This window comes from Neopelma chrysocephalum, unplaced genomic scaffold (genome assembly GCF_003984885.1).
Source record: "Neopelma chrysocephalum unplaced genomic scaffold, ASM398488v2 Primary Assembly neopelma1_96773, whole genome shotgun sequence".
NCBI lineage: Eukaryota > Metazoa > Chordata > Aves > Passeriformes > Pipridae > Neopelma > Neopelma chrysocephalum.
Window position 1 is genome coordinate 153,487 of NW_020925417.1, and position 15,682 is coordinate 169,168.

The 15,682-nt window shown below is 35.5% G+C and overlaps 1 protein-coding gene across 3 annotated transcripts in view; it reads left to right on the forward strand.

Annotated features, from left to right (window-relative positions):
* The window catches only part of EDIL3 (EGF like repeats and discoidin domains 3), a 240,073-nt gene that overhangs the window by 133,633 nt on the left and 90,758 nt on the right, over positions 1-15,682 (forward strand). For all 3 annotated transcript variants that reach the window (XM_027709380.1, XM_027709382.1, XM_027709381.1), the window contains one exon: positions 5,764-5,877. In XM_027709380.1, coding sequence (XP_027565181.1) covers positions 5,764-5,877 — 114 coding nt within the window. The remainder of the gene's footprint in view (positions 1-5,763; positions 5,878-15,682) is intronic.

A 15,682-nucleotide genomic window follows, 5' to 3' on the forward strand; every position in this document is an offset into this window, starting at 1 on the left:
CCTTGTAGCTCCTTCAGAACCTGGAAGGCCACAGTCAGGTCACCCTGGAGCCTTCTCTTCTCCAGGCTGAACAGTCCCAACTCTCCCAGCCTTTCCTCACAGCAGAGCTGCTCCATCCCTCTGATCATCTTGGTGCCTCCTCTGGACTCGCTCCAGCAGCTCCATGTCCTGGCTGTGCTGGGCCCCCAGCATTCCCACCTGCCACCTCTCACCTAAGGGGGCAGAGGGGCAGAATCCCCCCCTGCCCTGCTGCCCCCACTGTGGGATCAGCCCAGGGCATGGGAAGTTTCTGTGCTGGGCCATGTCCAGCCTCTCCCCCACCAGCACCCCCAAGTCCTCCCCAGGGCTGCTCCATCTGCTCATCCCCAGCCTGGATTGATCCCGGAGGTTGCCCTGACCCAGGTGCAGGACCAGCCCTCAGCCTTGTTAAACCTCATGAGATTCCAGGGGCCACTTCTGGAGCTTGTCCAGGTCCCTCTGGATGGCCCTGTCCTTCATGTGTGTCACTGCATCCTCAGGTTGGGGTCACCTGCAAACCTGTTGAGGGTACCTTTGATCCCTTTTTCTGTGTCATTAACACAGATATTAAATAACACTGGTCCTAGTACAGGCCCCCAAAGGACACTGTTAGTCACTGATGTCCATTGGGACTCTGAACCATTGACCACAACCCTCTGGATGTGACCAGCTAACCAATTCCTCATCCACCTACATGGAATCCATTCTTTCAATTTAGAAAAGGATGTTGTGGGGCACCATGTCAAAGGCTTCACGGAAGTCCAGATAAATTACATCTATAGCCCATCCCTCGTCCACCGAATGTTTCAGGAAGAATTCTAGTAGATAACCCCATGATGGAGTACTCTGGAGGATATTTACCACAGGATCTTGTACCAAATGCTCGGAGGTAGAGGAAAACTATATATAGAATTATGAGAGTAGGGGTATTGCAATGTTTAGCCTCTAAGGGTGGGGAGCAAGAGGTTTCTACTTTTTTGTCTCAAGTGTAAAACTGTTCTCTTTTTGAAGATCAGATAATAAGGGTATCTGAACATTGAATCCCTTCAGTATGACATTATACTTCAAGTTTCCTGCAGGTTTTTTGGCACAGTTTTTTTCAGAGCCTACTGTGGTCAGGAAACTCGCTCTTAAGATAGTCATATATAAATTTTATTGTTTCTCTCAAGTCAGAATAGAACTGAAATAGTTTATATTTCTTAATGGAGCTTTATCATTTAATGTTTCATAAAAATATTAAAATTGGTACAAATAATAAAAAAAGAGTATGTAAGCTGACTTTCATGGTATTTACTAGGAAATTAATAATGGAAAATTTGACTATCTGAAAGCTCAAGTATAAACAATAACAGGATACTACAAAGTTCTGCAAGCAACATTTTGTGTGACCTTACTGAGATAGGACTTATTCATGTAAATAACTTAAATCATTGAGGATCAATATACAATAAAGAAAAAACACCTAGAATGCTTTTTAAAAATCAATTGAGAGCCATCAAGCATCTATGAGAGTAGTCAGGACTAAACTCCAACTAAAAGATAATTATTGCATACTACCTGTTTCTCCACCTTATGCCACACCAGTTTCCAAAGATATTTGAACATATTGTGTAGTTATCAACAAATTTATTTTGAAGTAGAACCAGATAGGGAAGTTTTCTGGTTTTCTTTAAGAATATTAAAATTTGGGGGATGGGAGTGAGTGTCAGTTTCTCAGATTGTGACTTGATCTTTATCCAGTGTACGGTTGTGGGTCCCCACAGAAGCCAATTAAGATACAGAGGTATCTGTATTCTGTATACTAAATTGACTTTATTTTGGGGAAAAAAATATTTGCAATGTTAGTAAAGCATAGGTGGATTATGTTTAATCAGTGCTTTTTTTAATGGCCACACTGACATCCAGTAAGGACTCCCGAAGTTAAAAGCAGTATGTATGATGGGCCAACCATTCTATCCTATAGAGGACTGACTTAAAACATAAGAGCTGAGAGAAGCAGACCATTTGTGATGCAGAAGCCAAAAAGAGTACCAAAATCAAAGAATAAGGAAAGAACGTGCTTGTCAGCAGGAGGGAACATCAGGAAATCTGTACTGCAAGAGGCAGTCCTGGATCAGAAACAAGCATCCAGATGGCAGGAACCAGGAATTTGGGCTGGGTAAAGGACAAGCAAGCAGGGGACAGGAACAAGGCACTGTTGTGTATTTGCAGCTAAAACACAGGATGTGTTGGCAAAAAAACCCACACAGCTAAATTGAGCTTATTGGTCTCTTCATTATAAAAAGTCAGGTTTATACCAAGTAGCTTGCTGAAGAACCTAAATGACTGTAAGTAAAAGTTAAAAGTTTTATTATAACATTTATATGCTCATTCCATGTGGGATAATTTTTCAGGAAAACACATATGATTGTATTTAATAGGTAAAGTCCAAAATTAGTGTTAAATATTTTTAATTATATTATGTTTGCAAGTACAATAGTAGGTTTTATTCATGTTTTATTAAATACTTAGAGGATATATAAATATATATACATATAGAATCCATCAAAGGAAGACAAAAGGACAGAAATCTACCTCTTGATGATTCTCCAAATCACTTTGTGATATAGCCAAGTTCTCTTTTACTTTCCAAGTTTCTGATAGTATATTTGTGTTTCAGGGTGCACCACATCTGTGCCTCAGATAGAAGTGTCCTTAATGGCTTTGTAGTTATGGATTGATCTTAGAAGATAGGAAATGTAAACTTAATCCTCTTCAGCATAAAAAGAAACTTCAGCATAGACTTTACCTCCTAATCAATTATCTTAGCCCTTCAAGCTGTTATTTGAGGAACAATCTATTTTCAGAAAATGGTCAGTGTTTCCTTTTTCCTGGATCACTACCAATCTCTGAATCCACCTTCAGTAGAGAAATCTTGGGGGCTTGGCATGGGGGTGGGGGTTTTATAGTTTGGAGTTCTTTTGAGTTTTCTTTTACCTCCTTTTTAATTTTTTTTTTATTTTTTTTTCTAATTGTTTGAGTTTTGGGTTCTTTTTACCTAACCTGGACCCCATTTAGAAATCAAGACTTTACCTCTTAATGAGTCCATTTCACTTTGTGTTTCTCTGTTACCTAGCTACCTCTGTGAAGAACTCTGATTTCTCTGGCAATACACAGCTCTCTGTGTTTTAGTTACCACAATGTATAAGATTTTTACCTGAACAACACTTCAAAATCTGATCTGAATCTACCCTGACATAAAACTAAACCTTGCCTGAAAAATCATGAGACCTACAGTGATTTTACTGTGTATTACTTAATTTACATTAAAAGAACATCTTTCTTATGTAGGTATGTTATGTGATCAGAGTTAGAATCTGTTTGAGCCTTCACTGTCTTTGGAAGCAACTACTCCAGAAACTCTGACATTCTAAAATTTCTATTCAAATTTCCTTCTTCTAAAAACAATATAACAAAGTTTAAAAGGGAGTTGTAGGTGTTTCAGAAGAAGGAAACACACCAGCTGGTATAAAGTCTGGTATCATAATTGGACATCCAGGAATTTGAACAAAATCTAACCACAGTTTGCAGGAACAACCTGTAATTAAATATTCTACATCTGCACATTCAATCCAATCCAAAAAAAATCCAATGAAATAATAACAGCAAATTACAGTAAATTCTGTAGAATTTACTATTTATCACATGTTAAAGAATGTCCTTTATGTTCTCTAAAGTTCAGTTAATTTTCTTTTCAACTAAATGTATCAGACAAGATACAAGACCAATCTTTCCTCATTCATCAAATGTGACATATTTGTTTGACCTGATTGGGCTGAAGTTTCTGAAGTTACTGGGAAAAAAATCATTGTTGGAGCCAAATAACAAAGATAGTAATTAAAAACTTCCATATTTCTCCACTGATCATTGCTAGTTGCTCCATGGGGATGAAATATGGGGATTACTTTGAGAGTACTGGTACTTCAAGTTCATTTTATTTTCTCCATCACCGCACAGACAGTATGAAATATTGTAGAAAGCTGTGTATTTTCTCCTACATATTTCAAAAGGAATGGCAAGTTAGGGAAAGAAAAAAACAACTTAAGAAGATATTACCTTTACACAGAAAAGCTTTTAAGAGGTTAAATTACCACCTGTATGTCACCAAGGAAGAGATAGTTCATATGTTCACGTAATGTTTTTTAGTTCCCCGTGACCTTGATATTTTTTTCCCCACAAATATATTAGCCTGTATTAAAATTATTAATAAGCTGATAAAAATGTAAGGTTAATGGGCTTTGCTTAAAAAGGCAAATAGGAAGCTGAAGAATCTTGTAAAATTTTATAAATACATATGAAGAATTTAATGTAGAACTTAGTAGATCTGTTCTTCAGTCATTTCCCTTGGCAGATTTTATTTCTTACACTCTAAGCTCTTACTCCTCTTATTCCTTTTTAATTGACAGAAATTCAGCTAACTCTAATTTTTTATTAGGCTATTATGTGATATCTTTATAAGCAAGAAATAGTAAAACATTAAGAGACTAAAAAGAAGCTCAGAGATAAGTTGTCATCATCAATTTTGGTATAAAAATCTGATATTTTTCCAGTTCAAACAATTAGAACTAACCTTCATATTTAGCTGAAGGTCTGTTTCTGCTTTTCTGTTCACAGAAATGGGAAGCTTATCCCATTGAGTATATTAAAACATTGAGGTTTTGAACATACATGATTAGTAAATGAAAAAAAATCAAATTAAAAGTAAAAAAGTTACATGGTCAAACTACCAAAAATGAAGCAACTTTGTTGACAAAACTGAATTCTGCTTCTTCTGCACATGCTGTACAGCATAAGATTTAGACATTTTTTTAACATCTTCTTTAGTTTTTATATGTGCAGCACAAACTTGATTTACATTCCAAGGACAGAAGCAACACAACAACACAACAACAAGGATTATGACTTCAATTCATAGGGCATTTCGCTCACCAGTGATTTACCCTATTATTTACTATATTATCTACTGTATTTACCATATCATCTACCATATTGCAAATATTTAACAGCAACGGTGCAGCCCTTTGAGGCAATGATGTATAAAATCCTTACAACCCGTTTCTACTCCATGCAGAATAAATGGATTGATACGGCATTATCCTTCATCCTGCTTATTTATGGTGACTGAAAAATACCATATCACATTTGAAAGAATCTTATATTACACTTCAAGTTTACTTCATTGAAAAACACCAGGACAGTGTTATTCTCACAGTGTTTCACAAAATGTGCTTGAAGAGAGAAACTCAAGTGAAATTATCCACCTTTTCTGTCTTTTGAACTTAATGAAATTTGCAAGCTTCTAGATGGAGTTATTAATTTCAATTTGCCCACTAACTCAGGCACAGAAAGGAAATTGTTTAGGTGGTTAAACACCTTTGTCAATTACATGTTTAATCTATTAAGATGAACTGAGAGACATTCTTAACTAGCATCTGTTGATAAAGAAGTAGCTACGCTTCTTGAAGTTGCAGGGGTCACTACTGATTGCTCCATTAGAACTACTTCAGTTTGTCTTTTTAAGGCCAAACTCTGACTTTTGCCCTGATGTCCTCTTGGAAGTTACAGTGGAAATCCCTGAGCAAAACACTAAATTATATTGTATAATGGGACATAATAAAGCTTCCTTTTTTAGTTCTTTTAAACATGTGCTTACCGTTTTTACCTTTTCTCTGTTAATGCTGACATTATCCCATGTACCTCGTGCAGATGTGAATGAATGTGAATCTGAACCCTGCAAGAATGGTGGAATCTGTACAGATCTTGTTGCTAACTATTCCTGTGAATGCCCAGGTGAATTTATGGGAAGAAACTGTCAACAGAGTAAGTACAGCATGTTTGTAAATTCTATGTAATAAAATAAAATATAATATTTTATTTTTACAGAAAAAAAACTTTAATATACTATGGAAATATGGAAATATTTCTCTACATTACAAATCCAGAATATTCAAAATAGCCATCTTGTTTTTTTCAAAATGGAGGGAAATTCAGAGACCTAATCTGTCTTGCATTCAAGTAAAGCATCTGATATTGTGGAAACATTTGCAAAATGAAAAATCATTATCTAAAGTCAAAGAAGAAGGATTAAATAGTGCAAAGTACAAAAATTCCAACAAGGGTTTCACCAAATATCCTGGCTTCAACAGTAATTATTAGCAGATATCAACAAATGTAAGAACAGGGCCAAAATATAAGTTATTTTTTTCTGACATGTCTGTAGCCTCTGAAATTTGGACCATTCATTTTTGTAGAAATCATTTATGGAGTTCCAGGATCTGTCCTGGGACAAATCTCATATGATTTTACAGTAACATTGACTCTCAATGCACCATAAGGGTCTGATTCCTAGAGTTGTTACTACAAAGTTCTTCATGTGTGATAGAATAGGTAATCTCGAAGACCAGAAATAACAGACATAGAATAAACTGCTGTGGAATGAAATGTTATATACCTTAAAAGTTAATAACAGATATTAGAGGCTCTTGAGTTTGAAATACTGTAAAGAAGAAAAAAGTGTTAGAAGTTGAATACTAAACAAATTAAACCACAACAAAACTGAAAAATATGATTCCTTTTCCTGTATTCACTTTGTGGATGTATGGGGAAGAAGGGAGACAAAAAGAGGATGGAGAAATAACCACAAATGGCAAGATGTGAACTTTTTTTGAGTAGCTTCAATGAATTCCCAGATTTGCATACCACAGAAAAAAAAAAAAAGATTTGAGGCCCTCAACATAATGTGTACATAGTCCTAGAGAGAAACAGAAGATTAGGATTTGGTTTGAGTAGTTCAGGGGTCTCTATGGCTACCTGAAAGAATTTGTAAAAAAAATGAACATCTATTAAAGTTTTCTTCAAAATTTGCTGTTGAAGCACTTCATGCATTTCCTTACTAGGTGCAACTAAATTGCCATTTAGAATTCTACCAGGAATCTCATCCATCTCTTCAGAGTTTACCCCTTCTATATTTTGGCTGCATCGTAAACATTGCTCAGATAATAGATCACATAAACCCAATCTCCTCTTATGTTAGAAATGAGGAAGTCGGAGCTATTACTTGAAGTGATCATTGCATTTTCTGAACCATCAACTGTTATTTTATATTTCTAATTTTTTTATAGATGTATGTGTAAAAATTATTTCGTGCGTGAAGTTTCATGTCTTATATATTATACTGAATTTGGGGGTTTTTTGTGTGAGCATATATATATATAGACACACATATATTTCTGTTTTTGAGAGAATACAACAGAAAGTGTATATGTACAAAAAGTAGAAATTTCAACTTTATTGAAACTGTGAAAGAATTCTGCTATTGAATTACAAAATGTGTGTCCGCATATTTGTATTTTTGAGAGAAAATATTCTGTAATTCAAAATACCAATTCAAAATACTAACTTTGTAATTCAAAACACAGCTACCTACAGTCTGTCTTTCTGAGTCATACTTTGGAAGAATTATACTAGCACAAATGTATATGTATATACAATATAAACAATGAAATGGTCTTTCTGGGGATACTTCTGTAGAGAAATGCTGGCAACTGTGACCCAGCACTCCGTTGTCTACCACGTGCAAACACCTGTTTGTATGGATTGTAATCACTGAGCTGCCCATGTTCCGGAAAGTCAACACATTTGCGCTAACATTATGGCACAGCTTCCAAACTTTTAGTTAATTCATCTACTCTTGGGCTAGTTTTAGCACAGCTAGCATTAAAAAGGGAGACTTGTGGGTTTATGCCACTACTATAATTGTGCGCTATACCATTTTCTATGTCAGGGCTTGTAAATATCCTACTTTTTCCCATTAGAAATTTGGATATGTCATCATACTTAATTATGTAATTACAAGTACTTATTACATATTATAATTATGCCATTCAAGTTTTACACATATTTACAGTAATCATATAATTAAATACTGTTAGGCTAATTATGTAAATTACTGACTGCTGTCTCAGACTTACCTCACAAAGCTCAAAGATTGTTAAGTCACATCATAGAATATGTAAAATATACTACATCTAGAATAAAAAAGGTAAAAATGCATCGTGCAAGCTACATTTTCTAATAGTTTATCTAGTTTAGTATAGCCCAAATACCAATGCTTTGTAATAATGACTTGTCATATTACTCAATAGCTTCAAGTAGTTTATGTCAGACTGTTTTTCCTAGTGCTCCTGCTAAGTTTTCACTCGTTTTTTAAATTCTACCCTTTACTTCCACCATTTAATTCCTCTTAGCTAATCTTCTAAATAGTTACCTTCCATTTCATCTCATATGTGGCACTTTTCAGGTGTGAGACAACTGTTTTGTTTCACTCAGGACCTGAAAGTCTTGTGGGATACTCACCCAAAATCCTTCTTATTAGTCCCAGGAGCTGAAATAAGAGGGAGAGGCTTGCTTACTTGCTTGCTTGCTTTTCTTCTTTCTTTCTTTCCTTCTTTCTCTCTTACTTTCATTCTTCCTTTCTTTCTTCCTTCCTTCCTTTCTCTCTTCCTTTCCTTCTTCCTTTCTTTCTTCCATTCCTTCTTCCTTCCTTCCTTTCTCTCTTCCTTTCCTTCTTCCTTTCCTTCTTTCTTTCCTTCCTTCCTTTCCTTCTTCCTTCCCTTCTCTCTTTCTTTCTTTTTTCCTTCTTTCTTTCCTTTTTCCTTCTTTCTTTCCTTTCTCCTTCTTTCTTTCCTTTTTCCTTCTTTCCTTTTTCCTTCTTTCTTTCCTTCCTCTTTCTTTCCTTCCTCTTTCTTCCCTTCCTCTTTCTTCCTTTCCTTCTTTCTTTCTTCCTTCTTTGTTTCTTCCTTCCTTCCTTCCTTCCTTCCTTTCTTCCTTCCTTCCTTCCTTCCTTCCTTGATACAGCTATCTTTAGCAATTCAGGTGTAAATGATATTTAAACCAGCTGCTTCTCATTGCTGGAAAGCAGGGGATGAGACAAAATCAAAGTGGAGTGTGAGACCACTGACAGCCTCAAAACATACTCAGCTGTTCTGGAATAAGCTTATCACCCTTTTAAGAGATACTTCTCAGGATATCTGGTCTCCACAGAATTTGCCTGCAGATGTTTAGTAAACAGGGAATGGGAAGAGAGCACCTTTCCCCATCCTCTGAATGCAAAATCTAAACTGTATTAATTCAATATTACTTCCCACATTTCTCAAGGCCTCAGCATTTCCTTGATGCAGCTGCATCTCCTTCTGTTCTTCCACTCTCTGAACCAATTTCTTGCCTCTGTGGTGAATTTAAGCTATCAATTATGATTATCTCCATTCCTTACTTCTGGAGTATCCATAAATAAAGTATTGCTTCCAAGGCAGATTCTTCTGGGGCTGGAGTTTTAATTTTGTGGATCACAGAATTTTCTTGCAAGCAACAGGAGCCACTTTCATCATTGTCAGGCTGTTTGCCTTATTCAGTGCAGATCTGTATTGTTAAAATCTCTCATGAGCAGCATGGATAGTGAATTGCAGTAATATGTGAGCAGTTCCACAGGTAATTTTTGATCACTTTTTTTTCGTTTTCTTTTTCTTTTTTTTTTATTATTTCTTTTATTCTAACAGATGGTACTATACAATGGACACCTTATAGTATCATTACGTGCATTTTGGAGCTTGTGGTTTGCTAATTGCCAAGACTTGCTGCCATTAAAAAATATGGCAAACTTTCTCATGCTTTTTTCTTTAGAGATCTAGATCAGAATAGTAACTGTAAATATTTTTTTTACATATGCTATGGCCCCTTCACCTCCTTTTCTATGTATTCAACACATCCATATGTAGAAGGATACTGCATTCAGAGCATATGCACCAATTTATTTTTCAAGCATGTCAGAAATCCTGCTAAGCAGTGTACCTCCACCTTATTTTCACACTGTGAAACACTACCTGACGGGAATCAGCACAGACTCAAGTCCCCTAAATTACTGATCACTGTTACAACCTCTTTGAATGAAATTTAGGATGACCTAACTTTTCCTGTAGCTTAAAATATCAGTTTGACTAGTTCTTTGAATAACGCAATACGAAGTTTGGCTTTAAGCATATTCTTGATTGTTTTGAACATCTGCCAGTTTTATGATCTGAAATACTGGTTATATATAAAGTTGGAAATGGCTGTAAACCAAAACTGGACACAGAATGAAGAAAACTGGCCCAGGGAAAAAATAGTTAAAAAAAAGAAGATAATTAATGACACACTGATACTGGGCTGGTACAAAAGAATGGCAGAGGACAGAGGCTGGGCATGAAATCAAGACTTAACAGCAGTTAAAGAACGTTAATCAGGCTGTGGTCTAATCAAGAGAGTAGAAAGTGTTCTTAATTCATATTTAAGGCAAAGAGAAGAGTTTGTTTTAGTTTTCATATTTTTCCTACTTTATTTCACTTCAAAGATCATAAAATTTAAAATCCAGAATTGTCAGCTCACTCACCAAGGGTACAACATATAAAAATTCAGTAACTATATATATTCCTGTTTATCCTTATTTAGATGACAAATTTAGGACTTCCATGGAAAAATTAAGGAGATTTTATAGGTATGCATGTATTATTAACTGTGGAGAAAATATTTCTTTTTTTGGTTAATGTCCGACAAAAGGAAGAATGGAAAAAAATTTGTGCCTAAAAGAATTGTGTCCATTTAATACAAAGCTAATAGTAATACTTCCCTGGATTACAGAAATAACTCAGAGCAGAAATACATCAGAAATACACCTTGAAAGTGCAAGAGGAAAAACATTTTACATGTCAAATTTGACATGTAATTCAACTCAATCTTGGTAATTTGTCCTTTTTTGAATATGTTATAAGAATAAAACCAAAAATTATTTAAGAAGTTAAATTACTGCTGAAAGAGATGCTAAATGTCAGTAGTAAGAATGATGTACATATTTATATAAATTTATAATTATATGCATTTATATTTTTTAATTTATATATTTGTATATTTTAATGTACATTGTATATTATATATTACATGTTATATCTTGTCTATAATATAATATATATTTTTATTTTCATGTATATTTATATATTTAATGTATATAAATTTTTAAATATTTTAATTATATTGAATATATTTTAAAATATTTAATATATTTTAATTATTTCAGCTAATCATGGATGGAACACAGTTTCTGTATTTGCATTGGACAGAACCCATCTTGAATCTCTTGCTGAAAATAAAGGAGTTTGCTGACTATGCACCATTTTGTGAATATTGTCTGTCAGGCATTTCTGTGCAGTGTGTTGATGTGAAAGTGCCAAGAAGCAAAAAATATTATAGAAATTACATAACACATTGTTAAGATTGAAATGTTCTCCCAGGCATTTCAATGACCTAGTGGGAAATATTAATCAAAGTTTTAACATTTCTAATATTGAGTCTTCAAACAAAGCACACTTTAGCTCTCCTGTTGCAGACCATCCTTGTCCAGGCATCCCATGCAAGGCACAAGGTTGGGCTCAGCAGATCAGAATTGTAGTTCTTCCTTTCAGCAAGAATGGGAAAAGGAGACTAATCTCTCAGTGTTTGATGTTAAAACAAAGTCCTCAATCCTGAGTCTTTGGGTGCATTTTCATCTTGCTACAGTTGTACTGCACAGTAATGTCTCCCTTTGAAAACTAATTTCTCAATATCTTGTTTTGATTAGGCGGTGGAGGACTCGATAGAATCTCATAAAATACTCATGCAAGCCCTTAAGGCCCAACACGAATATTTTACACATTTAAATGTCTCCTAACTGCATGAATCATCAAGTGTAACAGTAGATTTTGGGTTGTGTCAATAACCAAAATATTAACTCAACCCTGTATTGTTGACTTTAGCTTGAACCACCTTGTTTTGGCAACTTTCTTTCTACAAATCTGCTTTTCTCAGGGTTTGTGTCATCCTTGACTCACAGTATCCCTCAGTTACCCTCAGTAAGGAGGAGCCAGGGATTCCTTCCACCTGTCTTCCACTTGTCTGTTCCTGCTACTGAGGAAGCAGCATGACCCTACCTTTCAGTAACATAGAATCATAGACACTCACAAAAAACAGAGCACTTATCTTATAAATATTATCCATTGTTCCTTTGTTGGGAGAATTTTTATATGCATTTTTATGTGTGGCAAAGCCTGTGACAATTAATATTTCAGCATTTCTAAGCCCTGAAAGAAAAATTACAGCACACCATTATTCTCAAAGTAACCTCTAAAGCTCTTAAGTTCCTACCATGGTCAATAATTCACATTCTTTTTTTTATGTTCTCACAGATATGAAAATAATTTGCAGGTAAGGGATTGGTACTATAAAAGAAATAAAGGCCAGCCTGTAGAAGCAAGCTCAAATCAAATCATAGCTTATTATGACTGAAAAATCACTTAAAAGTATGGAATAAAAAAGCGCTGATAACTATAATACATTAAAAGTGTATATATTACATATAAATATGTAAGGATATATTAAATATTTAATTTACAGCTGCAGTAGGTTTAACAAAGTTCCCAATAGCCAAGTCACAGGACTATTTTTTCTGTTTTGGGTACTGGTAAAATTGGAAAATACTTTATTTCAAGACTTATTGTTTATACACCATAGGTTACTTACTTCAAAATAAAATCATGGAGGGTAGTTGGCCAGATGAGTCAGCCTGGTCTAGTCTGCTGGTTCCCTTTGGTGGACACAGGAATGAGCAATGAGAGTAAAATCATCTTTAGGGCTGTACAAACTCCTCATAATGAAATTGTCTTGAGGTTTGTAGCAAACCAGGCACAGAGTAGAATTCTGAGTGAATATGGCATAAGCCTTGCAAAAGTTGGAAGTTTGAAAGTTGACTCACTCTTTGGAGTTTCATTTAGTCTTGGAATCCAAGCCAAGCTGTGAAAGATGAAAAATCCACGTGAACTAAAGAAAGAAAAAAAAAAGAAAAAAACCACAGTTACATTAGCCCTAAATGAAATAAAATCTCCAGGCTCAGCACAGCTCTCCCACCTGCGTTTTCAGAAGAAGTAAATGTAATATGTTTAGTGATCAGCTTCCCACTGAGGGAGGATTTGCAGCTTCTGCTGCTTTGGACAGACGGAAGGTCCGGCAGAGCTCCCGTTGCTGGTGCAGCGACATGTGAGATGCATGGGAGGGGAGAACTGGTGCTCGGAGATCATGGCTATTTTAGTCCCCAGCCACCACCATGATCATTTGTTGCATCCCATTAGAGGACCCGAGGACTTGCAAGGAAATAAGCAAAAAATTCAGTGGTAATGCAACAGGGAGAGAGAAAGGCTATGCAGTGTTTTGGTCATGATGATTATAAACAGGGACTCAGAAAGGTACAAGTGACTTTTTCAAAGGAATTAGAGTTTAAACTTTAAAAAATCACAACTGTGATAAATTATTTTGTCAAGAAGAGCTGACTGAATTACTGTTAATTTGATTTTCCTTCGTATTGGTGATTGTTTTCTTGTATTAATGCTAAATGTCTTGTATTAATGCTGTGCTCTTAATGCAGCGTAGTTAGAAATTTCCTTTATAGAAAAATATTGCACAAAACTTTTACCCTTTTGAACTGACGGGCACATTAATATCCATTACTGACCCAGCAAAATCTGTTCGTTAGACCTCACCCATAAACATGATTTTCCTTTGTCGGCAAATCTGAATCTGTGATAGTAACATTGCATGCCTTAATTGAAGATCAGTTTCAGTGTGTAGTTTGTGATATAATATATCTAATATAGAATATTATCATTCTAATAATATCAATTCCCATTTATGCTCCTGTTGCCGAAACCTAATTTTGTAATTACTCTGTTCCTATTTTTATGCGATTCAATTTTATCTATCCATGTTTTCAAATCTTATCCTTAGGTGCAGCAGAATAAGTAACTGTGTTGTAATTAATTACGTCAAAGTTAGATAAAGGCAAATAATGCTGGGAAAGTTATAACTTTGAAAGCAAATTTGAATTTTCATGTCCACTATCAGAAAATAGGATTCTTTCTTCTTCTTCAGTGTTCCTGAAAAATGTCCTTGTTCTTCTGCAGGAGTAAAAGTCCATATAGGAAGCTGAATAGGAGTTTTATTGTGATTGCTGAAACCTCTTCCTCTTCTTTTTCTTAATCCTTAGTCCTTCCATAATTTCTTTCATAATACATTTCTCTTTTCCATTGGGTACACATTTGAGTAAGTGTAGGGGTTTGGTCCATTTTTAGACATAGGAATTTTTTTGCCTTGATAAAAATATCAGGTGGAAAATCCTCAAGAATTAAATTTCTTTCCCAAAGCACACTCTGGAAACTGCTCAGCCTCATCTCTGCTGAAGGCAGAGTTCCACAGAGTTCTCTGCAGGTGAGATGAGGCACAGATTGTATGATGTCCTTTAAAAGCTGTGCTTTAGCCTTAAACGTAAAAATATAGCCTCTGGAAGTAAAATGGGATTTATCCATGAAGTGTGATGTGTTCGCCCCCTTTGGCTAAGTTACATTTCTCTAACATTAATTACACATTGATTTAAAGATTGAAACACTATTTTTTGGGGGTTTTAATTAGTATTTAGTGAGGAAGAGCCCTCATTTCAGACACTTTTTGCACTTTTTTTAAACTGTGGGGTTTGATTTAAACACGGAAAGCCTAATTTTTAGTCATTGCCTGGACTAGTGACATCAGTGTCACCTTTGCTACAGCTGCAAAGGAGAATCAGACCCCAAGGAATTCACTAAGACAGGTTACTGGGCAGGGAGTTTGACAAGATAGGCAGTATGAAAAATTGGAGAAAAGTAATTTTTCTGAAGAGCAAAAGCTGTACCTGCTCACTGTGCCCATTTTTAAAAAATGTAATGCAGAGGAGTGTTTCCTCTTGGGAAAGCTAAGATGTCACTGTCCTCCTCTGTGATTGGAGAAGGGGCCTGAGGAAAACCAGATTCCAGACTCTGATAGAACTGGCTTTTTTATGCACCTCAAGATTGAGAGTCACAGCCAAGGATTCTCAGTGCCCTGGGAGCTGGGTCAGGAAAAGCATGATTCCAGATTTGATCAGGGAAGGAAGGAATTTCCTTCTCTTGTAAGTAGCTAACAGTTTTGTTGATGTAAACTTTACAGATCCTGAAAGACACATAAACCTTCAGCTCAAGCTGCTCCATGTTCCAAACTTCAGTTCATCCTTTGCCATCTTGTTTGATGCAAATAAATGCCTTTTGAAGAGATACTGTAGTTAAGTGCTCACAGTCCTCCTCCTCGATGTCAGTTTTGCTGAGATTAGGTCCTCCTGCAAAAGACAAGACCTTTTGGAAAACAAATTTCCCTGCTCTGTCAATTCTATTGCAGATGAATTGGCAAATCAGCATCCAACATTGCAATGCTGTGGTCCAGGTTAAGCCAAAAGGATTGGAAACCATAAGAAATTTACCTAGTGAGGCTTAGACAAGAAAGATATTAGGAATTTTCAGGGATCATGTGAGCTTTTTGCACTGGCACTGAGGATTCTTGGGGATTTAAACTGTAATGCTTAATTTTTTTTAACATAAAGTTTTTTGATAAGTCATCATGGATAAATAATATCTGTTATAAATAATGCTGCTATTGCTACTTTATAGAATTAAAAAGAACCAAACAACTTGGCTATGGTAATTGCACTGCAATTTTGTCTTGTGCAGAT